This window comes from Pseudopipra pipra, chromosome 3 (genome assembly GCF_036250125.1).
Source record: "Pseudopipra pipra isolate bDixPip1 chromosome 3, bDixPip1.hap1, whole genome shotgun sequence".
NCBI lineage: Eukaryota > Metazoa > Chordata > Aves > Passeriformes > Pipridae > Pseudopipra > Pseudopipra pipra.
The window spans coordinates 91,147,402-91,173,014 of record NC_087551.1 but is presented as its reverse complement, the minus strand read 5'-3'; the positions used below and the strand labels follow the sequence as shown (position 1 = coordinate 91,173,014).

At 41.5% G+C, this 25,613-nt stretch overlaps 3 protein-coding genes across 6 annotated transcripts in view; 1 reads left to right on the top strand and 2 right to left on the bottom strand.

Moving 5' to 3' along the window:
* The first annotated feature begins 727 nt into the window (after positions 1–727).
* On the top strand, positions 728–9,017 carry BAG2 (BAG cochaperone 2). Its single transcript, XM_064650308.1, has 3 exons — positions 728–1,057; positions 7,005–7,114; positions 8,078–9,017. The coding sequence occupies exons 1-3, from the start codon at positions 897–899 to the stop codon at positions 8,476–8,478; spliced, it is 672 nt and encodes a 223-aa protein (XP_064506378.1). The 5' UTR covers positions 728–896; the 3' UTR covers positions 8,479–9,017.
* Positions 9,018–10,225: 1,208 nt separating this feature from the next.
* On the bottom strand, positions 10,226–25,201 carry RAB23 (RAB23, member RAS oncogene family). Of its 4 annotated transcripts, XR_010429451.1 has the most exons (8): positions 25,109–25,195; positions 22,696–22,897; positions 21,807–21,892; positions 19,864–20,020; positions 18,254–18,336; positions 16,364–16,456; positions 15,291–15,511; positions 10,226–13,793 (listed from the first exon to the last, which is right to left on the bottom strand). XR_010429451.1 is itself a non-coding variant. In XM_064650306.1 (7 exons), the coding sequence occupies exons 2-7, from the start codon at positions 22,848–22,850 to the stop codon at positions 15,372–15,374; spliced, it is 714 nt and encodes a 237-aa protein (XP_064506376.1). In that variant the 5' UTR covers positions 22,851–22,897; positions 25,113–25,201; the 3' UTR covers positions 10,533–15,371. The 4 variants fall into 4 exon arrangements, 3 of the variants coding, with proteins under 3 accessions (XP_064506376.1, XP_064506375.1, XP_064506377.1); XM_064650306.1 differs by having other exon boundaries at positions 10,533–15,511; positions 25,113–25,201; XM_064650305.1 differs by having other exon boundaries at positions 10,533–15,511.
* The window catches only part of KHDRBS2 (KH RNA binding domain containing, signal transduction associated 2), a 735,331-nt gene continuing 725,734 nt past the window's right edge, over positions 16,017–25,613 (bottom strand). Inside the window, exon 10 of the transcript XR_010429443.1 lies at positions 16,017–16,028. The gene's annotated coding sequence lies outside the window, so the exon portion shown is untranslated. The remainder of the gene's footprint in view (positions 16,029–25,613) is intronic.

Below are 25,613 nucleotides of genomic sequence, written 5' to 3'. Positions count from 1 at the left end.
GTGGTGGCTGGGCACTGCTCCAGGCACCCGCTTGGGGCAGGGCATGGGTGACACTGCGGTGTTGGTGACAACAGGGAACACTCGTCCTGCTGCAGGTCTCATCCTTACACGTGGGCCGTCTGTGCCCTGCTCGCTGATGAGCTCAGCCGGCCTCGATCCATGTTCACTGGGGGGAGGTGGTGTGTGGTCCTGCTGAGCCACCCCAAAGTCGGCTGGGGACAGAGACATGAGAGACATGGAGCTCCTCGAGCAGGTCCAGTGGAGACCTACTAAGCTGATCAAGGGACTGGAGAATCTCTCTTACGAGGAAAGGTTGAGGGAACTGGGCGTGTTCAGCGTAAGAGATGACTGAGAGGGGAACCTCATCAATGGGTCTTCTCAGCCAGGCTCTTCTCGCTGGTGCTGAGCAATAGGACAAGAGCAGGTAGAAACTGATGCACAGGAAGTTCCACCTGAATATGAGGAAGAACTTCTTTACTGGGCAGTTGACCACGCATTGGAACAGGTTGCCCAGAGAGGTTGTGGAGTCTCACTGGAGATATTCAAGAACCATCTGGACACAATCCTGTGCCATGTGCTGTAGGATGCCTCTGCTTGAGCAGGGAGGTTGGACCAGATGACCCACTGCTGCTCCTTCCAGCCTTACCCAGCCCGTGACTCCGTCGCCCCCAGGCCGTGTCGGCCGAGGCGAGGCGGCGCGGCCCGGCCCTGCCGCGCTCCGTGAGGCGGTGCCCGCGGGCCCGGCGCGGGGGCGGGGTGGCCGCGGGGGCCGGCGGCGGGGCGGCTCCTTCTTTGGCCATGAGCGAGGTGCCGGCATTCGGCCGCCGCCGCCGCCTGCGGGACGCGGTGAGGGAGCGGCCGCAGCGAGGTTCCGCCGGCGGCAGCGGGCGGGTGGGATGGCCCAGGCCAGGATCAGCGCCAAGGCCAGCGAGGGGGCGCAGCAGCAGCCGCAGCAGCAGCAGTCGGGCGGGCAGCTCCGGGGCCGCTTCTACCGCTCCACCTCCATGGCCGACCGCTCCAGCCGCCTGCTCGAGAACCTGGACCAGCTGGAGCTCAGGTGGGCCCGGGGCCGGGCGCTGGGAGGGAGCCGGAGCCGTCTGGCACCGAGCCGGTGGCTCCGCAGCGCGGGGCGCCGGCGGGCGCGGAGCCCTCCCCCGGCGGGGCTGGGCAAGGGGGAGGTGAGGATTCCTGAGGGGTCCGAGGGAAAAGGGTCCCCCCTTATCGGGGGCGAAGTTTAAAAACGGGAGCTGCCGTTCTAAGGTGAACTAGCGTGGCCTGGAAATACACGAAAATAGGAATATTATATGAATGTATGAAAACAGACATTTTTCAGAGAAAGTGCCAAGGGCAGCTTTGGATTTATTACGCTTCCCGGTTTGGGGAGTCTTTAGCAGGCAGGGGATGGGCTGCGTGCTGTGACACGGCGTGTACGAGCCCGCGGTGGGTCGTAGCTGTCGCCCCCGTCCCGCATCTGTCGGGCAGGTGTTTTATAAGAAGATGCAGGAAATCCGAAGATAAAACGGGGTGTCTTTCGGGCTTTCGGAGGCTCTGGCAAGCCTTCAAGCTGCAGTGCTGAATGCTGGCGTGTGAGCCTTCGTGTCTTCCAAACCGCCCTTTGCACTTACTTGTTCAGCTGTGGATGTTGTTACCTGTGTACATGTCCACCTCCTCTCTGGGGTGTATTAAATCCTGTAGCTAAAATGTGAACAGCATCATATTCTGAAGCTTAGGTGTATTTTTCCGAAGTTATTGCAGATGCTATAGGAATTTCATCGTTGTGCCAAGACATGTCTTTTTCTGCTTGAAAATTTGACATTCCATAAATAATACTATTTGACTTTTTTTCCCAGTTTGGCCTCATGAGAGATGATTCTTTACCTTTAATCATCTTCCTTGTTCTCTCAGCTCTGCTTAATTACACAGTGTCCTTTCTGAGGTGGATAGATGTGCAGGATGCCACTGATTCACCTCCTCTGGTACTGTTTCAACACACCCTTTCCTTCATTACAGCTGCATATTGATCAACGGCTTTCACAGAACCACCCAGAATGTTTCTAGGACTTTCCTGTAATTAAAAGAGCTCTGTGGGATGCAGGAGTTGCATTTTCCCCTTTCTGCCTGCATTACTTTGCATTATTCAGGAGTGGACTTGATGTGCTGTTATATTAGCCTTTCACTTAGCTTGATTAAATCTCCTTGAAGTCCTTCACAGACTTCTCTGTATTTGACTAAACAAAATCCCAGTCTGCAAACAAGTCTCCCTGCTTACTTGCAGGTCTAGTGCATGATGAATATATAATCACAAAATGAGCATCAGAATATGCAAAAATGTGTTTTAAATTTGCTGAGTGACTCTGAAACAAAGCAGACAGTTTGGTTAGCCAGAAATTAAACCTCCAATTAAATTTTCAAGTCTTTCAAACAGGCATAGTTCTAAATGCAGAATAGCCATTAAAAAAAGTCAAACTAATTTGATAGAAGTCACTCAAGTCTTATCAGGCACAGCTAATCAATGTGCCTCACTTCAAAGTTATGTGAATGACAGGAGAAAAAGCTTCCAAACCTCTTCATTCTCCAGCTGGTTTGGTTTAACTATAGACCCTTGAGATGTTGCTTGTAAATATAAGTGAAAATTTGTCAAAGTGAACTACGGTCTTTAATTAAACCCCTCAACAATCCTCAGTTCTCAAGTTGCTTAAGGTCAGACAAACTCTGAAGCAACTTTCATCCCTTTGGAAATCATCGAATCAAAGAATGATTTGGACTGGGAGGGACCTCAAAGATTCCAAACCCTCTTCTGTGGCAGGGACACCTTCCACTAGACCAAGTGGCCCTATCCAACCTGGCCTTGAACACCTCCAAGGATGGAAAGTCCAGAGTCTCTCTGGACAACCTGTTCCAATGCTTCAGCGTCCTGACAGTGAAGAATTTCTTCCTAATATATAAATCCACCTTCTTTCTGTTTGAAGCCATTGTAAAATGCTCCAGTTTGAACAGCCTTCCTTTTCCTCTCTTTCCCTCCTTTGTAAGGGCTTATTTTCCAACAGTAATGGGGTATTTTTGTACCTCCCTGATAGGTGTTTGTGGAGGGGCTTTCTTCTGCTTGGAAAGTGAGCAGGAAAGGGGAATTAATTTGGCTGCCGGGGAGTGAGTGCCCCAGGCAGGGGTGGCAAGGGGGGCAGGTGGCACACGTGCCCCTTGCCAGAGCTTGGACCTTCATGTTGCCCTGGCTGCCAAGATATCTCGGGAGCAGCTGGAAGGGGGACCAGAGTCTCTTGTGTATGAGTCACTGTGTTCTGGTGGTTAAGCGAACACGTAGTTCTAGGTGTGATGATACATAAGTCAGACTCTTTCTGATTTTGGGTTTTTTTAACCTAATTTTTCGTACTTTTCTTGTTCTCCTTCGGATCAACCATATTCCCCCACTGTTCATGCCTGTGTTCATGGGACTGCTCACTTGGGAATGGACATTCAGCTGAAGCACCTGAGGATGGCAGAGTGAAAGCCCCTGCTTTGTCTCTGTTTAGTGTGCTCAGCTCCATTTCAGGAAAAAAGCAGCTTCAGATGTTTCTTACTTCCTCTGAAAACTTATCTGCACCTCTAGCACATGGGCTTTAACAGTGAGCTGTTTAAGTCAGTCAGTAGTTTAAAGGACAGAGTTATTGCAGCTGTCCTAAGAAAGCAGGTGTCGAGTTTCTCATCTGGAAACAAAAGCACAGGCTGGTCCACCTGTTCCTCAGGGGAATGCTCTGCTCATATAAATGGTATGTAGCAAAGAAAGGCACTGCACAGCTAATTGCTCTTGGACGAGGAAAATCAGAAGTAAGGAATGTATTCTTCAGTCTTAGGTAATGGATGGGCTATTTAGTTGATGTTCAAAGTGACAAATACACTCCAAGTAAAAATATGATTGGATGTTTTCATCTGTTAGAAAAAGACCATGCTGCTGCATTGAAATAATTGATAACTAGGCATGAATATGAGTATTTTGTGTTCTCTTTTCTTTACCTTCTATTCTTTGGCTGGTTGTTTCTTTGAGACTTGGGTTGTTTTTCCACTCCTTCCTAGAGCAGTCACCTCTGTTAGAAGTTTCTCCTCCAATCTTTTTCTTTTTTTTTTTTTTTGGTGCCCTGCACAAAGAAAGTAAAGATTTAAAGAAATCTGTGAAGTTAAGACACATTTTAGGAAAGAAGTTATGAGAGCTGACTGCAAGGTGTGGTCCTGACACTCTTGCAACAAGTAAGGAGGGAAAGGTGTGCAGTCCCTGCCAGGCCAGGGTCTCTCCTTGGCCTGTAGCTGGGGAGTCGCTGGGACCCACCCCAGCACAGAGACAGGCAGAGGCCTTGCTACAAGCCAGGGCAGCGAAACAGATTGAGGCTATGGTGGGTCTCTCACCTTGGTAAAGCCACCCAGTATTTTCTCTGGAGCATTATTTTCCGGAGGTTGATGTATGTGGTTTCCTTTTCATTTTTTTTTCCTACTAGAGCGCTGTTCTGAAATGACCCTGTCCCATTGTTGTGTTGCACTCTATATTGCAGTTGAAAAAATGGTAAAAATAATTCTGAAGAAGCAGTTATTGCAAATAAAATAGTTCTTAAGATTTGGTTATGAACTTTCTGTAAATTAACGTAAATCAAAGTTCTAGTTGGTAAACTATGGGTTTGGTTTTGTATTTTTTGTTTGTTTGTTTGTTTTTGGGTTTTTTTCAGTATACAACATTAATTCTGATAATTTGGCTTTTAGGTCCTACCTCACATACCAAGCTGGCTTTTGGGAGCAGTGATATTTTAGGCACTCTCTTTAGAACTGTACCAATTCAAGATACATCTCTGCAATGCAGTTTTTCCACATTCTTCTTAGGACCCAGGAAAGCCTGTGGAAATCACAGTTTGATCTGTCTACTGAAGGCAGAACTTTATAGTTTTTAAGTCAATGCAATGATATACAGAATCTGATTTAAAAACACTATTAAAAACTAAATTCTGCACTTCAAAGTTTTTATTTACAGCTTTCCACCAACCACATTTTTTCAGTTGTGAAAATACTATTTTTTAAAAAGGCATGGCAAGGTATTATGAAAATTTTGCTAGACTTCCTAAATTATAAAGTGAAGACATCTGAAGTATGAAATGACTCCACCTTCCTCATTGCTCTTACTAACCAGTCCAAAATAATAATTAAAAGCATTTGCTCTCGGCAAGAATTTGCATTGCATTAACTTTTCCCATTCCTCCTCAGAGTGAACATTAAAGCCAAGGCCCGAAGCCTGTGCTTTCACTGACTAAATTAGGCAAAATATTTTGTAAAACAGAACCATTTCATGAGCAGGCTGCATGTGAAGCATGACTATTTATATCCCCAAAAGCTCCCATTCTTCTGCCTTCTTTCACCTTCTTTTCTCTTCCTGCTGTTTTTCCGAAGTTACCTGTCCTCAGCCAGCCTGTGACAAAGGAGCAGCAGCTCTGTGCCTGTCTCAAGAGATACACCTTTTTCTGCAGAGGCAGCACCGTTTCTGGGCAGTACTCAGTAATGTTGAGGAGCACAGAGCACCAAAGAGACTTAACAATGTTTTGGTTTGTTTCTCCTTTTCTGGCCAGGTTTGATAAACATTTCAGGATAGATGGATGGATTCTCGTGATGCAGCTAGACCTCCTCAGCTGTGTGCTGCAAGTGTCTGAAACTGTCAGCCAGGTTCACGTGATCCTCTGCTTTTCCATGGGGCGTGGGAATGCAGAGTTGATGGCTTTGGTGCAGCTCTTGCAGCCAGTTTCAGCTCGGCAAGTCCTTTGCAAGCCCCTACCCTCAAGTCTTCAGGGAAAAGCCAAGGGAGTGGGATGTTTCCCTCTTTTGTACCTGGTCTTCAAAGTGTTGCATTAGAGTTCCCAGATGTTCTTTTCTGTATTACTCAGCTGAATACAAAAGCCCCCTCCTTAAAACTGTGGCTGAGAATAAGACATGAATTAAGGAATTGGACTCAGATTTCTCATGTGGCATTTTCACATTGCCCATGGAGAGCTGCGTCTGTGCCTTGTGCCACGAGGAGGGCAGACCATAGGCACCAAACCACACAGCTTACTTGAGATCCAGTAATTACAGGGACAGCAGTTCCCATTGGACTTTCCCCTTGCCCTCACTGCATCACATGTGAGTTTCAGCACAGAGAACAGGACTGGAGTAGGGGTCTGGTTTCAGGAGGAACTGACTGACGTGCTTCTCTGCATGCCCAGAAATAGGAGCTGCTCCCACAGAAGCTTCCTCCCTCTATGAGTCACTTCATGGAGCATTGCTCCATGGAAAGCACCAGTGACAGTGGGGACAGGAAGTCCAGTTTCTTCTCCCAGTGACCAAGGCACACCACTTGTTGGGGAAGCCCTTGTCACATTAATAAAAGTGTGTGAACTTTGTCCCACTCACAGGGTTTTCTCCTTTGTGAAAGGGGTTGTTCGGCTGCAAGGCGGCATTTCAGTTTTCTGAGTGTTTGTTGCTTTGCAGGTGGATCACGTGGGTTCTGCACTGCTGGTCTGGGGGCACCACCGGCAGCCAGGGCCCTTTGCTGCCTCCTTCCCTGCAGCTGCCACTTTCATTGCCAAGTTCCCCAATGGACTCGGTCCATTTCCCTTCTGGTTAAGCAGCTGATAATAATTGCCAGTTGGCTGTAAGGACTTCTGCTACATGGTTGTAGGACCATAAGGCTCTCGGTATCCAGATTAACCGTGGAATAGGACAGAACAGCACTATCAGTAAAATAAATAATTGCAGGCTGATTGAATTACTGTTGTTTTGTTTTGCCCCTCCATTTGTTTGTTTTTTAAAACTATACTGAGTCTTGAAAAGTGAAGTTAAGATACAGGAAAAGGTAGTGAAATGAGGGAGTCTGGCTCATGGATAATTAAGAAATGACTGTACTTCTTTAAGCTGAAGTTTAAAAAATAAGTTTTTGGCAGCTATATAGATGAACAGCTATTTTATTATTTAAACATTTTTTTTGGTTCAACCATGTACAGGGTAGAGGCTTTCCGTGACGCAGCATCTGCTATGGAACAGGAGAAAGAAATCCTGCTAGAAATGATCCACAATATACAAAACAGCCAGGATATGAGGCACATCAGTGAAGGTGAGAAGCTGCTTTGCCATACCCTCCAACTGACCCAAAGTCAAACCAGCCTGTCCCTTGGGAAGCAGCTCGATATGGTTCCTTGCTGCCAGTAAAGGTGCAGCACTGGAGCCAGCTGAGGCTGTTAAGGGCCACCCATTTCCCTGAGATCCCCTTAACTGTAAATTCATGCTGTTTAGGCAGATGAACTACCATTAATGTCATTACTGTATATGTGAAAGCTCATACTCAGCTCACTGATATATTTTCAAAATCAGGCTTACTATAGCTCAGCAGAGGGAGAGACGTTGATTATCATGATTTAATATAGTTGAAACCCCAGCATTTTAATGATTTTGACTACTGGACAGGTTACAAAGTGTACAGCCTGGAAGAACCTGATGATTAAGATCATTGTCGTAGTTGTATGATATTTGGCTTTAAATATATTCCCTAAACCTAGTATTAGGTGCTTTAAATTGCTGGTCTTCAAGAGCCTACATGTCAAATATGTTGTGTCCATATTTTAGAAAAGAACCTATGTTTTCAGAAAATAGAAAACCATTTTTTTTCATGGTCTCTAGTTTTCCCTTTATGGTGTTCTGGGATATTGTCTAAATCTCTCCCTCAGTGTGGCTGGCACAGAAGGCCAGTTCTGTTAATGAATGTTTCCTGGTAATATTGTACACTTTGCTTTAATGTGACACAGTAAGCATTGTGTCAGCAGTAGAACAGCATTGCTTACATTTTTAGTAGAGCTTAATGCCTCATTTCAAATCAGAAGACACTGGCTTCTATCAAATGAGTAGGACTTTGGCAAATGCAAAAAGCTCATTTCTGGCTTCTGGAAATCTTGTTGATTGTCACTTACTTAAACAAACGTTGTTTATTGCTAAGTTACAGCAGTTTGAGTGTCTTGATGATGCTATTTGCACAAGAGCGTATTTGCCTGTAACCAAGGATACTTTATTGTTTTCAATTTAGGTGAGAGAGAAGAACTTAATTTGACTGCTAATCGCCTGATGGGCCGAACCCTCACTGTGGAGGTTTCTGTAGAAACCATCCGGAATGCCCAGCAGCAGGAATCCCTACTGCATGCCACAAAGATGATTGATGAAATCGTCAATAAACTTCTAGATGATCTGGAAGACGCCAAAATGCGCTTAATATCACTTTACGGTGCGTGCACGTCCGACGTGCCGGCAGGACCCATCGATCAGAAATTTCAGTCTGTGGTAATCGGATGTGCCATTGAAGATCAAAAGAAAATCAAAAGGCGGCTAGAGACTCTGCTCAGAAACTTGGAAAATTCTGAAAAGTCCATCACGTTGTTGGAGCATCAGAAATCATCTGTTCGACAGTCTTGCAACAGCAAACAGGATTAATGCATCCTCCTGGCTACTTCTGGCAAATCGCAGGATAAGCAAGTGCCCGTAAAAAGCACACAGAAGCCAAGAAAAAATTCTCTGTACGAGCGCACGCGTATGTACACATACACACGCACCAAAGTATCCTTGATTCCAAGTTGCAAGCATTTAATGGGTTTTGGTAGCATTGGCATTTTCTTTTGGCAATAAGGAACGCTATCAGTTCCTCTCTAGAGTCAATACCGCTCTATTGCAAATTGTAATTGTGCTTCTGCTGAACTCACAGAAACTGTCAAAATCTAGCCTTTCCTCCATTCTCCTGGGTGTTTTTTAAACTAAAGTTGTTTTGTCCTATCATCAGATTTCAGCTTTTCTCTGTTGTATACGTAGTGTGTGAACCAGACTTTTGGGGGACAAGAGATAAATCCTGGCAATAAATCAAAACCATTAATAAACTGTTTATGGTATTTTCATAAACAACAGAGTGTCCTACACATTACCATTTGTAATTTGGCACTTTTTGAATATTTTGAATAAACAGATCACAATACTTACAAGAGACAGACAGATACCTCCATTTTTTAACTCAGGAAGTCAAAAGCAATACATGCGTCCAGAGGTCAAAACTGAGGCTAGAAATGAGCTCTGGCTCTTGTAATGCCCTCTCCAACCATCCTTCTCCCATTGGCTCACAGTAACTTGAGGTTGCTGTGTATTTCTTTTAAAAGATAATAGAAAGGGGAATTGTATTTTATCAGCTATTACACCACAAATCCACTTTGCATCATCATCTGTGAAGCCACAGAGCAAAACAATTGACTTGTCAACTAGCAGACAAAGTATTTGTGTCTTGTGCATGATGATAATTTTTATATCCAGCGTTACTTAACTCTTTGTGTGGGTGGTTTTTGTGGGTTTTTTTTTCCTTCCACCCTCTCACTCCCAGTAATTACTGCTCATCATCACCATGCTCTGTGGCTGTGGGTCAAAACTAGCAGATTTTAGGGTGTACCTGGAATTTTGCAACCGGCTGTAGTCTTGTCAGTCTTGCACTATTTCACCCAAGGGTGGTGGTGCCCTGAAGGGAGTAGAGACCTCTGTAGCTCAGCCCTCAGCCTTCTGAACTTGGTTCAGGTTAAAGCTCAGCTGGAAGGAGCTGGAGTGATGCCACCAACCACAGCTGCCTTGGTGGCAGTGAGTGTTACAGCTGGAGCATCACACCTGGATGCTCTCAGGGCCCCAGCCCATGGTGGGAGCACTTCACGTCAGGCTCCTTAACAAGCAACACTCCGGAGGTCCATGGTTTTAAACTCCTTGGATGGGCAAAAAGGCTCTGCAGGGGAACTCAGAGCTGCACTTCTTGGAAACTTCAGCTGCTACAAGGTCACTATCACTGCATTTTGTTTGCAGAAACAGCACTTCAGGTGGGTGCTTCAAAAGCAATCAAAGCTTCAGCTTTGAGACTGTGAAAAGTTTTTAAGAGTTTGGTGGAATTAATTCTGTAATTCCACTTCTAAAATCTTCCAGCTATTCAACAGCAATAAAACCCTTTACAATAATACACAGCATGAGTTTTCTCAGAAATCATGCTGTGCAATAGGAACATAGCTTCTTGTTGCTTAGAATATTCCTTCAGTATTTGGGGGTTTTAAGGACATATAGCGTTATTCAGGCAAAAAGTGTTGAGCTTTGTTTTCTTTCTTAGATGCTCACTGTTGTACCACTAGCTAAAGGAATTTTTATTTTTTATAGCACTTGTGCTAATAAAATAGTTGGGTTAGAAGGGACCTATAAAAGTCATCAAGTCCAACGCCTTGGTAATGAACCTAAAACATTGCCAATTAATCCCTATTGGGGTGTTAAGCAAGCAAATTGTTTTTCTGTGTGCAAAACCGTGTGCAAGAGGAAGCAGGAGTGTGTTACCTCTGATATTCCTCAGATACCTGGGTAAAGAGGCAGACACAGATGCTGACTTGTGTTTTACTAAAAAAAAAAAAAATAAATACCAAAACAACATAAAACCCCCAACCAACATATTTACCTGTTTCTTTTCAGAAAATGCACCAGGCATCTTTAATATATTAATAATAATTTAATGCCACTTCAATGTCTACAATCATTGATTTAAACCTTGTCACTGTATTGGCCAGACCAATCATAAAAAGAAAAATGACCAGAAAGAGCAGAACAGAATCCATTTTGTATTTCAACCCCAGGTGAAGAAATCGGAGGCAAGAGCTCAGAAACAGCATTTCTGTTAGACTGGGGTGCCCACACTTGTTTCTTTGAGGGTATCTCATATGCTGTCTTGCATCCCAGCTGTTGGCAACACACGGACTAGAATCAGGCACACAAATTTCTCAGTCAGATTGAGGTTGCACAGGGTTATAGCAATTTTTTGAAATTTAATATACTGACAATTTAATATAACCACAAAAGTAATGATTTGTATCAGACCAAACAGTAAGCAAACAAACATGTTTTAAGTTGCATGATGCAACAAGTGTCACAAGAGAACAGCAGAATTAACTTGTAAGGATTTTACAGGAATGGCATACACAGAATATTCAGTTTTAAACACTGATTTTTCTTCTTTAGGATTTATGGTATGTTGACCTTTTTTTCTAAAAATCTGTTACATTTAACTTGAGATCACAATGGTGATAAAAACAGTTACATACATTATCTGTTTTAGCCACTCACATTTAAGTCATTTATTAGTAATGATACATCTTTATCCTTGCAATGATGGTGGTATTCCTCCTGGTCCAGATTAATTTTTAATTTTTTTGACCAACTTTAGTCAGTTCAGCAGAACTGACAAACTATTTATCAGTATTACCCTACTACTAGAAACCAGAGAATGAGTCTAGTTCAGTACTAGGACTCACCTGGCTTTGAGATGACTGATATAGAAGACTTCTACAAGGAACATTAGCAAGTTTTTTTATTCCATTATAGCATCTTTCACCTTAAATCTAAGAATTGCTGTGTTTGTCATTCTATAATTCTGATTACCTGTTTGCATGCCATATTTAACAGAAATATTTTCTTCTGTCAATATTATTTGTGCATTAGAAAGAAAATATGCACAACTGTGGCTTCCTACAAAAAGATGGCAAGGTTGCTTTGATGAATTCAAGCCTGTTGGACCATTTTTGCTCTCTAATTTTGCTACAATTAGTGTTCAGGTACTACAACTTCAACCGAAGGTCTCTGACCTTGTGAGGAAAGCAGTAGGGGCTCAGGTACCATCACTGGAATCTGAGCAGCACGTGTATTATCTTGCTGCATAACAGAACTCCCACACAGGGTCCACAAATCATGAATACAAATCATTCATTCTGTTGTTATCTGGCAGCTCTCAACCTGAAGGGGTGAATTAACAGGTTCAAAGCACAGGCTCACTGAGTCTTAAACGTGTACCCCTGCATTAACTCCCAGAGAGTGCTGCATGTTCAGCTGCTCAGTACCCTTTAGTTTAACATACTTCTACAGAAGTGATGCAAAACTGTGTCAGATAAGCTGCAGCCCAATAATGAAGAAAATAAAGTCAAATTTTACGAAGCATAAGAAAATTAAACAGGAAGACAGATAGTAATTTTGGCTACAAAAGGTAAGTTTTGCCTTAAATACTGAAAATAAGAAAGCTCCAAAATTGTCTTAAGTGGAATATTTAATTTTCTTTTTTAAATTAACCACACACACACAAGCATAAAAATCTTAGTGTGATCAGTCTTACAACTTTGAGATTTGTTATTTCCAGTTGGAAATACATCCCTAGCATTACCGCTTTGCATCTAACGATGTCCCATGTACTGGGAGAACACCCATTCACTGAATGGATACAACATGGGAGTGACAGAGCTGTAGCATCATTCATGCTCTTTAGTGAATCTTTATTTCACTAAGGCATTAACAACTACTGAAGTTTTCTGCTAATGGCAGTGTTATCAGCCAAAAGCAAAGAATTTAGGCAAGATTCAGATAATACAGCCAATGAACTGTTCAAGAGGTATAAACAATATACAGGAGTGCAATGAACATAAGTCTCACAGAACAAAACTGTCTTGTGGCAGGAGCATCTGTTGCTTCTTAACCCAGGCTGCACGGGCATAACAGAGCTACATCCTCACTACATCCTCCCATGTAGTCAGAGGGATGCACAGAGAAGGCTCTGCACCTGTAGGTTTTGCTAACAAAAATATATGACATTTTAATAAGAACACTTTGAGTGAAGAATGGAGCAATGATTGTAACAAAAATTATTCACGTGGGACAACACAAGTGCTAAAACATTTAGGTACATCTCTTCAACCAAAAGGCAAACGTTACTGCCACTGAAGAGTGATATGAATACCTAAGGGTTCCTGCAATATGCAAGTCATCTGGTTTATACCTACATACTAACCCCAGTAGGATAAAGAACCAAAATTTGCAAGCAGCGTATATGCAGAGCACTTTGCAGAAAAATGCTAATTTGGACAGTCTCCTTTTCAGTTGTATTGGAGAACAAACACTGCAAGGTCACAACAAAGAAAGAGCTACTTTAGATTTAAGATGGGAATGAAATTAAAACTCACCCAGTGCTGCAAATAACTAATCCTGCACTAAAGTATATGTACTACATTTCAACATATCCTAAATTTATAGTCTGTCAAGTCCCCACCTAAGAAAATTTCTGCTGAGTTTTCAGTTCTTAAAACAGTGATTTATAGTGACAGACTTTAAATACAAAAAACCTGCATTAATAGTATAATGTTACAGTATGATGTGTAATAGTACAAATGGTCATTATACATAATAAAGACTTACTTTTCAGTATGCTGTACAAAGTCAAGGCAAAAAAAGATGTTTCAGACACTTTTTTTTTCTTTTTCAAGAGAAATGAATAAAACGTAAAACTGGCGACAGACAGTGAAATGGAAAAACAGTTTTCAAAATTCTTAATGCATACACTCTACCCTAAGTTGTAAGGTGGCCCCATGATGTTCAACCATCTTATCCCCATCTTATCCCTACTTCTTAAATTGTTAAGACAGATAGGATTTTACTCCACTTATACATACAGTGATTAAATGCATGTGTTAAAAAATAAAGGCCTTTATCCAAGAGAAAATACAGGAAACATTACAGTGAAGAGCACAGGGTTTCGCTGCAATAGCAGAAGGGACGGAGTGCCTTGAAGGCCGCCTTCTTGCCAGCAACAGGAGATCTCTAACAGCTTGTCAAAGAAACAACGGTACTCGGTAGAAAGTCTAATACAGTAAACACAAAATACAGAGTTCAGAGATCTTTAGTGTTTGTGCATAACTTGCCACCCATTTCTCTCCCTGCAGACAGGGGGAAAAAGAATACATTTCAGTTTTCATACTCAGTGACTTAGAAACAAAGTCAGTCAAGCTTCCTACATGAATTCACATAGTGAAAAGTCCTTCCTTCAAAAATATACAGGATCACTCAACTCATTTTCATTCTCATACACCATTTAAAAACTATTAAAACTCTGATTTTTTTAAGCAGCATATTTTGCATTTGTCAGTGGCAGACTTGTTGTAGAAATCTTAGAAAGTTAAAATTATATCATACCATACAAAACCATGTAAACAAAATGGATAGTTTTTAAAAGGCATGCATGCTCTTGAAGACAATTATAAAGTGTTTATCTTTGCTAAATAAAAGGTATCTTGCTTAGCATTTTTAAAAGCACCGTAGTGATTTAGGAGCCTAAGCCCAAATAACTTTAAATTAGATTTGGGCTCCTAAATATCTGAATCAATTCTGTAAAATTACTGAAGCACTTTGAAAATTTTTTGCCATGTCTCTGATCTTGCAGAATTAGATTTCCTTAACCAGCAGCTAGCTTTGAATCTGAGACAACATTCAAGAATGTCTCATTAATATAATCAGCTGCAAGTTTTTGGATCCTCCATAACTTAGTTCATGGTATTTACGAAAAAATTTTCTAATAAGATAAAGACTTCGTGACACCACTTTGCAAGTTCCTTTTTCACAGGATACAACAATCAAATTTGAACAAGAATATGACCTATGTTCGTTCTGAGTAGCTATTAGTGTCATTTGTTCAACCTGTTAAGACTGAGAAAAACAAACTTACAAAACATCTGTAACATAGCATTAGGTGAAAAGGAGCATTTTTGGCACCACACATTTTTAAATCTAAGCTTTTAGGCCCAAAGTATAGCAAGTTCAGTGTACCCAGTGGCAGCTGGGAAAGCCTCATCTGAAATGCAACATTTTTAAAGGACAGTTGGAAGATACTATTTTATGATCATTAACTGATCTCCAAGTAACACATACACTGGAACCAAGCCTAAATATTCATCCCAAACGTCGACATATATACCTTAATACACATATATATATAATGCAAGGATCTTGCACACACTTGCCAGAATCCATATTGATATGGTCAGGGATAAAATGCAGGAGTGTCTTTTTGTTCTTCATTTACCTTCTTAGTGTCCTGACTAACAAATTCTAACGTTTTCTTTGAAGTTTAGCTGCATGGTTGCTATGTTACCTTGGGCCACAGAGTTACGGTCTGTACCTATGCTTGTACTTATTATCCTCATGTTAAATGTGCTTTGCAATTCAGCAAGACCTAGTTCATAGCTCTGTAAATAATTCCTTGAAAAAGGAAAAGCTCGCCTAATTTTTACAGTGCCCAAGGCAGCCAAGGTTCTGTGTGTTGCCACCAGGTGTCTCACACCACACAACAAACCCACAGCATCAGCAAGTTCATTTAAATCCACCCTCTATAAAGGATCCCACAGGCACAAGATTTGCTAAAGCACTGGTAAAAATACCTCTACAGCTGGTTTTATTCTGTATTCAATTGCACAACTTCATCCAATTCACTGGGTTGCTTTATTTCCTTTAAAAGTGGTCTAAGGTATACTGCAGTTGCTAAAAGGACTTCTGTTTTTCTTGGTCCTCTGTTTGTTGGGTTTAAGGTTGATGACATCTCCACCATTAAGAGTGCTAGAATTTTGGTTGGAGTGACTTCCACCAGCTGTATTAAAAACACCTACAGAATTTAAAGATAAGAAAAGTATTTGTATTTCTTTACTTCCTGCGGCATAATACATTTAACACTTAAGAAGCAACACCCGCTAAGGCATAGCACTGCACCTCAAATGCATACGCTAGTTTTTAAAAGCTTTATCTATTTCTGGGTCAATTTTGCAGCTAAATTGGAAGCAGAGGCAGTTGCAATTACTAGCCAGGCAGTATTTAAAGCTGGCATGCATCTATGTAATTGAAGGGCAGTATATGAACTCATCTGTGTATGCGTATGTTACTAACTGCACAAAGTTATGGGTAGTTGAGTAATATAATAAAAGAAAAACATGACAATTTTAAATTCAGAAACTTTGCTGATACAAAGGTAAGTAAAAGACCTGAATAAAAAGGGAGAGCTTTAAGGAAAATAAACAAACTGACTCAGAAATGCTTTAAAGGACTACAGAAGTTCAATGTTTCCTTACAAAAGGCAATTTAAAAAGTCCTTCAGATTGCATGCCAGACTCTTTCCCTGTGAGTCTCTTAAGTCCACACCAAGATGAGCAACACTAATTACATTTAAAAAAACAACAAGCATCCTTTCTGAAGTCCTTGCACAATCTTGTTTAAGTGAATTTAATAAAAGGACACTCGCCAAACAGTAGCTAGAAACTTTTATACATCAGTTTGACAGTCTTGTAACTTTTAAGAGCCACAAAGTTATTTTACAGAAGGAAAGAGATGATATCCTAAGATAGGAAGGTAATAATTAGATCCTGATTCACCTTGTATTAATTCCATAAGGAAAGAGATGAGAACACAAGCTTTGATGGAACAAAATACTGTTTCAGGGGTTTTTTTATTACAGTATACATACCAATCTTGTTACTGCTTGTATGTACTAGTTCTGAATCTTCAGCTGTTTGTTGCTTGAGCTTTTGAAGATACTTATCAGCCAAATACTTAAAAACTGGAATGTTAAAAAGAAAAAAGGTACATCACAGAATGCTTAAAATCTTCATATTAATAATAACGCATTTGTATCAAAATTCTGCAGTGGCAAAAGTGCATTCAACATCACAGGTTTAGCCCAATCTGGTGAGTGATTCTCAGCAGGCCCATGTACCTGGGCAGAATCCAGGTTAGTCCAGTGTCTGCCCAGGTCTTACAGTGTGCAGCACTAGAGTCCTGCACATAAGCACCTCAATACTCCTATAAAAAAGCTGGCACATATATATTGCCAAATGTTCCAGTTCATGCAACTTGGAATTTTTTAAAGGTGTGTAGGAATTTAATACATATATTCTGTTTGCAAGAACCCTTAAAATAATAACAGCCATGTAAAGTAAGTCTATTAATAAAACTTGGCAGCAACATTTTTCTAATTAACTAATGTTACCCTCATTTCTACTGGGGAATAAAAAGTTGACCTAGAAATCTGAAAAAATATATAACTAAAGCAGAATTTTCAGAACCTATACATGTTATGATTATTTACATTTGTAATTCAACTCATGTAAAGACGCTACAGAAGCATTTTACATTTTCTCTTGCAGATTTTTTCACAAGGTGAATGATGTTAATAGAGAAGAAACATTCAGTTTACTATTAAGTTTAAATAATTAAACAAAAATTCATTAGATATTAGAATTCATGATTATTTAAACCCACACCACAAAAGACAGAGACTGAAAATTATAACAGTACTCTTATGAAATTAAATATATGCATTAAAAAGAGGTACTTGGGAACTAATAAAATATCATCAGGAGAAAAAAGGCTGCACAAAATGCAATCTTTTAATTTACTTTATTTAAATATAGCGATGAAATAATTGCTTATATCAATTATTTATTAACTATTAACAATTACATATAATCCTAAACATCCACTGGTCAGATTATGTGACCAATACATCTGTTCTAAAACAAGCAGCAGTCACAAGTATTGAGGCCATGTTGCTGAGAACACAGCTGCGATGGGCAGGGCACGTCTCAAGGATGAAGGACCACCGCCTCCCTAAGATCCTGCTTTATGGTGAACTTGCCACTGGCTGCCGCATGAGAGGAGCCCCGAAGAGAAGATACAAGGACTCCCTGAAACAACATCTCGGCCACAACCATATTGATCATCATAACTGGTCTACTCTGGCCTCCAATTGGGAGACCTGGAGACACACCATCTATAACGCTGCTGATGCTTTTGAGAACACGCAGGATCACTCTTGAGGAGAGAAGACAACGCAGAAAGAATCGTGCCTTGCTGAATATACCACCTAAGGAGTCTTTCTGCTGTGCCTTTTGCAACCGGACGTGTCTATCCTGTATTGGCCTTTTTAGCCACCAGCACACTTGTAAAAAATGTGGGTAGAGCCCTCCCCAAATCTTCGTTCGCGAAGCCTAGCCATGATTAACAATTACAAAATAATCTGTTCAGTAATATGCATATTGTGATAATTGAACTTCTACATACATTTTTTTCAAAAGCTCGGTGTTTACTGACAGTCATTAGGACTAAACAGCCTTAACCCCTTGGCACTTGTAAATATTGCAGCTATGCACTGTGGGAGAGAAGGGAAAGACGTACACAAAGAAATGGGCCTAACACACTGATACCAAGTAATTCCAGCTATGTTTAAGGTGTGCTGCTAAGGAATATAAAAAGGATTGCCCACAGTGTGCAATGATGTGGGAAGTAACAGATGAGCTCTGAACTAGGCGGACACAGTGCAGGGGGCAGGACAGAGGCCCCCCCCTGCTGCACCTACCTTCAGTGACGTTCAGGTCTTCCTTCACAGACGCTCGGTAGAACCTCACTTTTAGCTTTTTTGCCAGTGCTTCTGCCTCCTCACTGCACAACAGAAGACAACTTTGTAAATCCCTATCTGTTTCACTTGCCAGCATTTATTCTTATAAACGAATTGCTTCCTGATAAGTTAGACATGGCAAAGTGGGTTGAGAAACTCAAGACAGTAAAAAAGCACCTGATCCTTAATTTCTTTACAATATCTCCATTATAAAAAGAAGGTATTTCACATGAAGTTTCTTAATGACCCAAAGTAATCGCTTTTCAGTATTTATTGACTGCATTAAATAAAGCTTCCCAAGGGTTTGAAGGTGTCAGTGAAACTCAAAAGAAAGTTGGCTGTAATTAACAGCACTAGAATCAGGACAATTACCACTGCAAAGTCAAAGCAACAACAAAAAAGTAATCCTTAAGTATATCTTAATGAAGCAGAATGCTAAGCAATCAGATGAGTGCAGAGATGAAATCAAGAATTACTTTTTTCTGTGAAGAGAAAAAGAACTTATGCTAAGTTTTAAGAAAAAGCTGAAGAAACATATAAATACTTCCCTATGAGAAGTCACATCATCAGAAAGATTATGTTACTGAGGCAGACAGTGTATTCTGAGAACCAAACCTAAGTGACATACCATGAATAATGGAGGAGTTCAAATGCAATTTTGCTTTTCCTTTGAAAAATCCTCAGTATTCTTTGCAGAGGGAGTAGAAGCTGATTCATGCCATCAATAGCAAACAGATAACAAAGAAAGCCAGTGTAGGAAACAACAGAAAAGAAGAAATAATTTAAATCTCTCAGGAAGATGGTGGAAATAAAGGAAGTGGAGAATGATAAACTTCGCCATGCACTACCTTCTACGTGATATGCTGTGGTAAATAAAAGTTAGCTTTTGTTAAGCTGATTTTACAGCAAGAATGAAATTGGTCATACACACAAAGGCAGAATGAACAGACAATAAAACCTTAAAAAAAACCAGCAAGAAAGATTCAGCAGCATGCAGTTTGAAAATATAACCACATACATATTTCTATAGTTATAACGTTCTGATAAAAATCAACAAAACACAAATTAAAAAAGAGTGAAATAAAGAATGTTAATATGCTTTTTCAAACAACCTGTTTAATACTCCATCATTTTAACAAGTATTCACTAGCCAAACTATACAACATGCCTTCACTGGTGCATACCACAGTTTAAAAGTAGGTGTGTATTTTAACAGGAGAGAAAATTTATAGTTTTAGAATTTCTGATTTAAAAAAAAAATTAAAAAAGGGGCATGAATCATATCATGGCACAACCAAAGTTTTTATATTATTCCTCTATTATTTTTGGCTTCAGAAGGCGACGTGAAGCAAACAGAAAGCTCTTAGTTTTGCAAGCTCATCTGCCCGAGTATCTTGTGCAGCAATACCCATCCTCTGTGCTTCTAGGGCATGTCTGGATGCAGGGCATAGGTTGGACAACCCAGATACTCTTAAGTCTTCACCAGAAATTCCCAGAGACTTCTGGTTTTAAAACTCATGTATACAGGGGGCACATATTGATCTTTAAAAACAGTATGATAAAACTCCTACTTCTTTATGCAAGAGTCATCAAGAAGATCAATCTTATTCTGCACAAGAACTGTGGGAATGTCTCCAACTTCGGTCACAACTTTTTCTTTCCAGGTAGGGATTGCTTTGAAGGAGTCTCTGTCAGTTGTAGAAAACACAAGAACACAAGCCTGGGCTCCTAGAAATATACAGAAAATTACAAATACAAGTAAATACAAATCAGCTGATAAATAAGAAAAATCCATTAAAATATGAGGGATTTTTCAAGTTCCTCCTATAAAGTGCATTTTTCCCTCTAGCTTGTGCCAAATCACTGGTCATAAATTCCCCAAATGAAAATACGTTGCCATATTATTTTGATTATTATTCCCACTCTTCATGATGGCTATGGGTCTGTTACCTTTAAAGCTAATTATAGCACGGTGAATATATGCAGGGGAAAGGAACAGGAGGGGATGTGGAAAGGCTGGAAAAAGGAAAAGGGAGGTTTTTTTATTGCTCACTGTTTTCCAGGCAGTTTAATGGAGACCAGAAGGCAAATATTTTTCCCGTACGCAGTATCTGTAATTCACATTTCATGTTACTCTTTGTGGTACAGTAATTTGGATTCTGAAAAGCAGAAAACTTAAAAGTTTTCAGATGAAGTTGTGATTATTTCAAGTAAATTGTTTAGTAGCTTTTTGGAGAAAATAGGTGTTGTATTTCTAATTCATACTCATTCTATCAGAGCACTGTGATAAATTATACAAAATGTTTTGTTATAAACCACAGCTAAACCCCATGGATATTGAGAAGGTACTTCCACAGCTGAAATATTAGTGTGTGGTCTTCTGAGTGTCCAGTAGCCCTTGGTTATTCTCAAGAAACTAATTTTCCTTGCACGTAAACACATGCTGAGACGCTTTATTATTTATATGCCTTCAATATATTTACTAGTTAGTAAGAAAGTATAAAAGTAATAGATAGCTAATGTTTTAAGACTGTAGTATAATCTTGTGATGAATATCTCAGATTAATTACATATAGCATGAAAAATTTTTAATCAGTATGAATTTTCTTTTTTCTGTGAGTTTCACCAAGTATCCCCCATTCCTGTGTTCTGTTTGTATTTCTTGGACACAAAGCAAAGTTCTCTTAATCATTAATTATGAGCTACAGCTAGAACTATTACCAAAAAAAAATCCATTACTTGACAAATTGCTTATGAAATATAAAAAGGTCAGAGGATTGCAACATCCTTAAACAGCATGGCATAAATATTATTTTATCTCTAAATGAGGTGATTTTATACCATAGCAATATATTTTTCCCCACCATAAGGCAATTAGTTTGCAAGAACTGAACAATGGAATTTTGCCAAGTCATTCATCTCTCTCACATTAAAAACCAAAAAGAAATATTTCAGAACCATTGTTAACTTATATGCAAAGAAAACTTAAGTATGCAATTTGTAACTGGATAAACAGATAAACTGCTTTTACATGAATAATAGTTTATGAAGTAAATACACTTTGCTTATTACTCTTGTGTTAAGATATTCAAGGCAGACTGTACTAGCAGAAGAACTGCTGTGCCTAGTAAACTATCCTTCTAGGATGACTGGTAGATTTTTTTCTCCCTTGGATTAATTACAAAGTTTTTGGAACATTTACAAATATGTGTCTTACAGAAGTAGTAAAACACTTTTAGAGGGAAAATATAAATTTGCATTTGATTGTTTGAATGTCTACATTCTGCCCAGTTTCTGTGCAGATATTTGTCTCATTTCATTCCATGTTTTCTAAAGGGCACTACTGAGCATCCTGCATAAAGTGGTACATAATTAATAAAAGGATCTTGTACAAAGGGGAAAAATATTTAAGAATTGAAAAAGACGAACTAAACATATTACATTCTATGTATTTCAGAGATCTGCTGACCTAAAAACCCCAACAATTACCAAATAACCAACATAGTATTTTTACCTCTATAGTAGGCTTTAGTTATTGCATCAAATTCTTCTTGACCTGCAGTGTCCCATAACATTAGCCTGACATCTTCATCATTAACTCTGAAACAAACAGCAAGGCTTTGTGATCAATACAATAAGAGGAGCAATTCAAAACAATTGACATGGAAATACTTATGTATCTACAGTGTAAGTAATCCAAGTCAAATTTATTTAAACATCATGTAACTTACTATTAATACATTCACCTTCATAACATAATATGGCAACAGTCCCTCAATTACATCATATGCTCTTTACTGAGCATTTTCCTCTTCCTTTCCTCCTCTTCCTCTATATTTCCCTCTACAAGGAAAAATAATATAGATATCAAAACAAAACTTAGGTGCTTGAAGAATGGTCCTACTGTCTTTTTAATCAGCTTACAGAATTCATAGGATTTTCTTACTTCTCATTACCATAGTATTTTCCACTTTATCAAACATAATTAGGTATTACCTGCTTATACTGCATAAAGACATTAAATATTGTTTTCCACAGTCATTTTTATCTACATTGGCTAATAAATTGGTGTAATCATTTTATCACAAGCAGTTTCACTTCTTCCACAAGAAATTATTGAAAAAAATTTAAAAATAATCAACAAGTGGTAGAATACAAAGGAAACTCGTCAAAGAGCTTAGTACGACAGAGGTTCCAGATTTTATTTATAGTTTTAAATTTTGGATGGAGAATAAATGATATAATTTTACCCCACAGTGCAAGAGAGAAAACAACTGCCTTTACTGTGCTTCAGAAACAGCAGGCCTTGTCTTCCAAGTCTTTGTAAATCTCAGGATTACAACAGAAGAAAGAACTAGAGAGAAAGGTAAAAGTTAATAGTATGTCATCTCCTTAATACATACTGGATTTGTCTTTCCAGGAAATCTACACCAATAGTTTTCTTGTAGTCTTTTGTAAAAATCCCCTTGCAATATCGCTGAATCATACTGGACTTCCCAACAGCTCCATTTCCTACAACTACCACCTTGATGGCCACTTCCATATCTTCTTCCAACATCTTTGTGTCTCAGGCAACTCTCTGGTTTATTCAGGAAACTGTTGATTCTGTCAACAAAGTAAATAGCTATTATGTTCATAAAAATGCTGTGACTAAAAGCAAGAGGAAAGATGATCACACACATCAGGATGCATATAGATAGTACAATTTATTTCTGCCTCAGTCATAGACTGTTTAAGTGACCTCAGGCAACTTATTTAACGAACTTTGATTTGCCACTTATTAATTAGAAATTAATAAAAATCAGAAATAGAAAATAATTTGTTGGGCTTATTGCAAAGATATTTCATTCAAGTTTTGGTGGATTTTTTTTTTTTTTAATGAGGAAGAAATGGAAGCAGAGAATCACAAAAGCATGGAATCATTAAGGTTGGAAAGACCTCAAAGATCATCAAGTCCAACCATTAACCCAGCATGGCCAAGTCCACCACTAAACCCTGTCTATAAGTGCCACATCTACACATCTTTTAAACACCTCCAGGGATGATGATGATGATGCAACCACTTCCCTGGGCAGCCTGTTCCAATGCTTGATAACCCTTGCAGTGAAGAAATTTTTCCTAATAAACCTCTGCCGGCACAACTTGAGGCCATTTCCTCTTGGCTGTCGCTAGTTGCCTGGGAAAAGATGCTGACCCCCACCCGGCTACATCCTCCTTTCAGGTAGTTGTAGAGAGCAGCAACGTCTCCCCTGAGCCTCCTTTTCTCCAGGCTAAACAACCCCAGCTTCCTCAGCTTCTCCTCATAGGACTTATCTCTAAACCCTTCTCTGGACATGCTCCAGCACCTCAATGTCTTTCTTGCAGTAAGGGGCCCAGAACAGGACAAAGTACTCGAGCTGTGGCCTCACGAGTGCTAAGTACAGAGGGACAATCCCTTCCTTGGTCTTGATGGCCACACTATTTCTGATACAGCCCAGGATGCCTTTGGCCTTCTCGGCCACCAGGGCACACTGCTGGCTCATGTTCAGCTGCCTGTTGACCAGCACCCCCAGGCCCTTTTCTGTCAGGCTGCTCTCCAGCCACTCTTCCCCCAGCCTGTAGCACTGCATAGCGTTGTTGTGACCCAAGGGCAGGACGCAGCACTTCATCTTATTGAATCTCACACAGTTGGCCTTGGTTCATCAATCCAGCCTGTCTAGATCCCTAAGCAGAGCCTTCCTACCCTCCAGCAGACCAACACTCCCACCTGACTTGGTGTAGTCTGCAAACTGACTGAGGATGCCCTCGATCCCCTCATCCAGATCATCTATAAAAATATTAAACAGGGCTGTCCCCAACACTGAGCCCTGGGAAACACCACTAGTGACCAGACGCCTGATGGATTTAACTCCATTCACCACCACTCTCTGGGCCTCTGTCCCTCAAACACGGGTGTGCCTCCCCCAGGCTTTTCTCTAGGGAGCCTAGTTTTATTCCTTTCCCCCTTCAAATCCAGTTTAAAACTTTCAGTGAGTCCTACTAACCCCTGTCAAAGATCTTTTCCCCACTTTGAGACAGGCATAACCTATCTGTTGACAGCAGGCTTGGTGTCATGTAGACCCACCCATGATCAAAACCCACAAAATTCTGCCCATAACACCAGGCTCTGATTCTTTCCTTTTTATTCTCTGCTACTGGAAGGACAGAAGAGAATACTGCTTGCACTCCTGATCCCCTAACCAGTCATTCCAAGGCTCTGAAGTCTCTCTTGATTGCCCTCGGACTTGCTGCAACTTCATCAGTGCCTATCTGATAAAAGCTAAGTTTCCCCCGCGTTTTGCTGTGCCGGGATATCATCACAGTAACATTTCGCAACTGCAGAGTGGCAAATTTACCTCCCAAGAGGCACGCCACCCTCCTTGGGAAGGATGGGAAAATACATCCCTTGTAAAGGCTCTGCCCATCACCCCAGTCGCACTCCGTGCTGGCAGAGCTGCGCTACCCGGCACCCTCGCTCCGCTCGCCCAGACAGACGCCGTTTCTGGGCTGCCCTGGCTGCATTAAAGGCCAGCCTACATCCGTTTCTACAGAGTGTCTGGCAAGCCCCGTTAGCACCGGGAGTCCGTATGGCCATTCTGGGCGAAGACGAGACCCCCGAGGGTCTCCGCGCAGACACCCACCGCCCCCTCCCGACCCTGCCCGGGGGCCACGCCGAGGGCGGAGGCTCGGCCGCCCCGGCCCCTCCCGCGGCCCCGGCCCCGCTCCCGCTCCCCGCCCGCCCGGCCCGGGATGCCGCGGCCGCCGCCGGGTCCCGTCCCCGCCCGCGGCCCCTCTCACCCACCGCCTGCGGGAGCGGGCGGGCAGCGCTCCCTCCGAGGGCACGGCGGTGCAGGGACGGAGGCAGGGAAGAGGAGACGGAGAGAAAGCGAGAGGCAACCGCTCCCTGGGGCCGACCCAACCCGGACGCACATCCCGGCTCCCCCGCCCGGAAACGCCGTCAGGACCGGGGGCGCCGCTCGGGGAGGTGCCTGCCCGCTGCCTCCGCCCCCGCGGCGGCGAGACCCCCGCCGGGTGGGGTTGGCCGGGAGGCTCCTGCCAGGGGTTTGCGGTAGGGTCGTTGTCCGCCTGAGTCGGGCTTGAAGCGAGGGAGAGGTTGCTTTTTCGTCTGGGTTCCTGAGGAAAGATACGGGCAAGGCTTCTTCCCGTATCTTCCCGGCCCCTGCCTGCATTCGTCCTTGTTCCATTCCCTATCCGCCGGCCTTCCTCACCTCGTCCTTCACGGAAAACAGTGTGATCAGCCACAGGCTTTCTTTAGGCCATCAATGAGGGCAGCTGCCGTTCC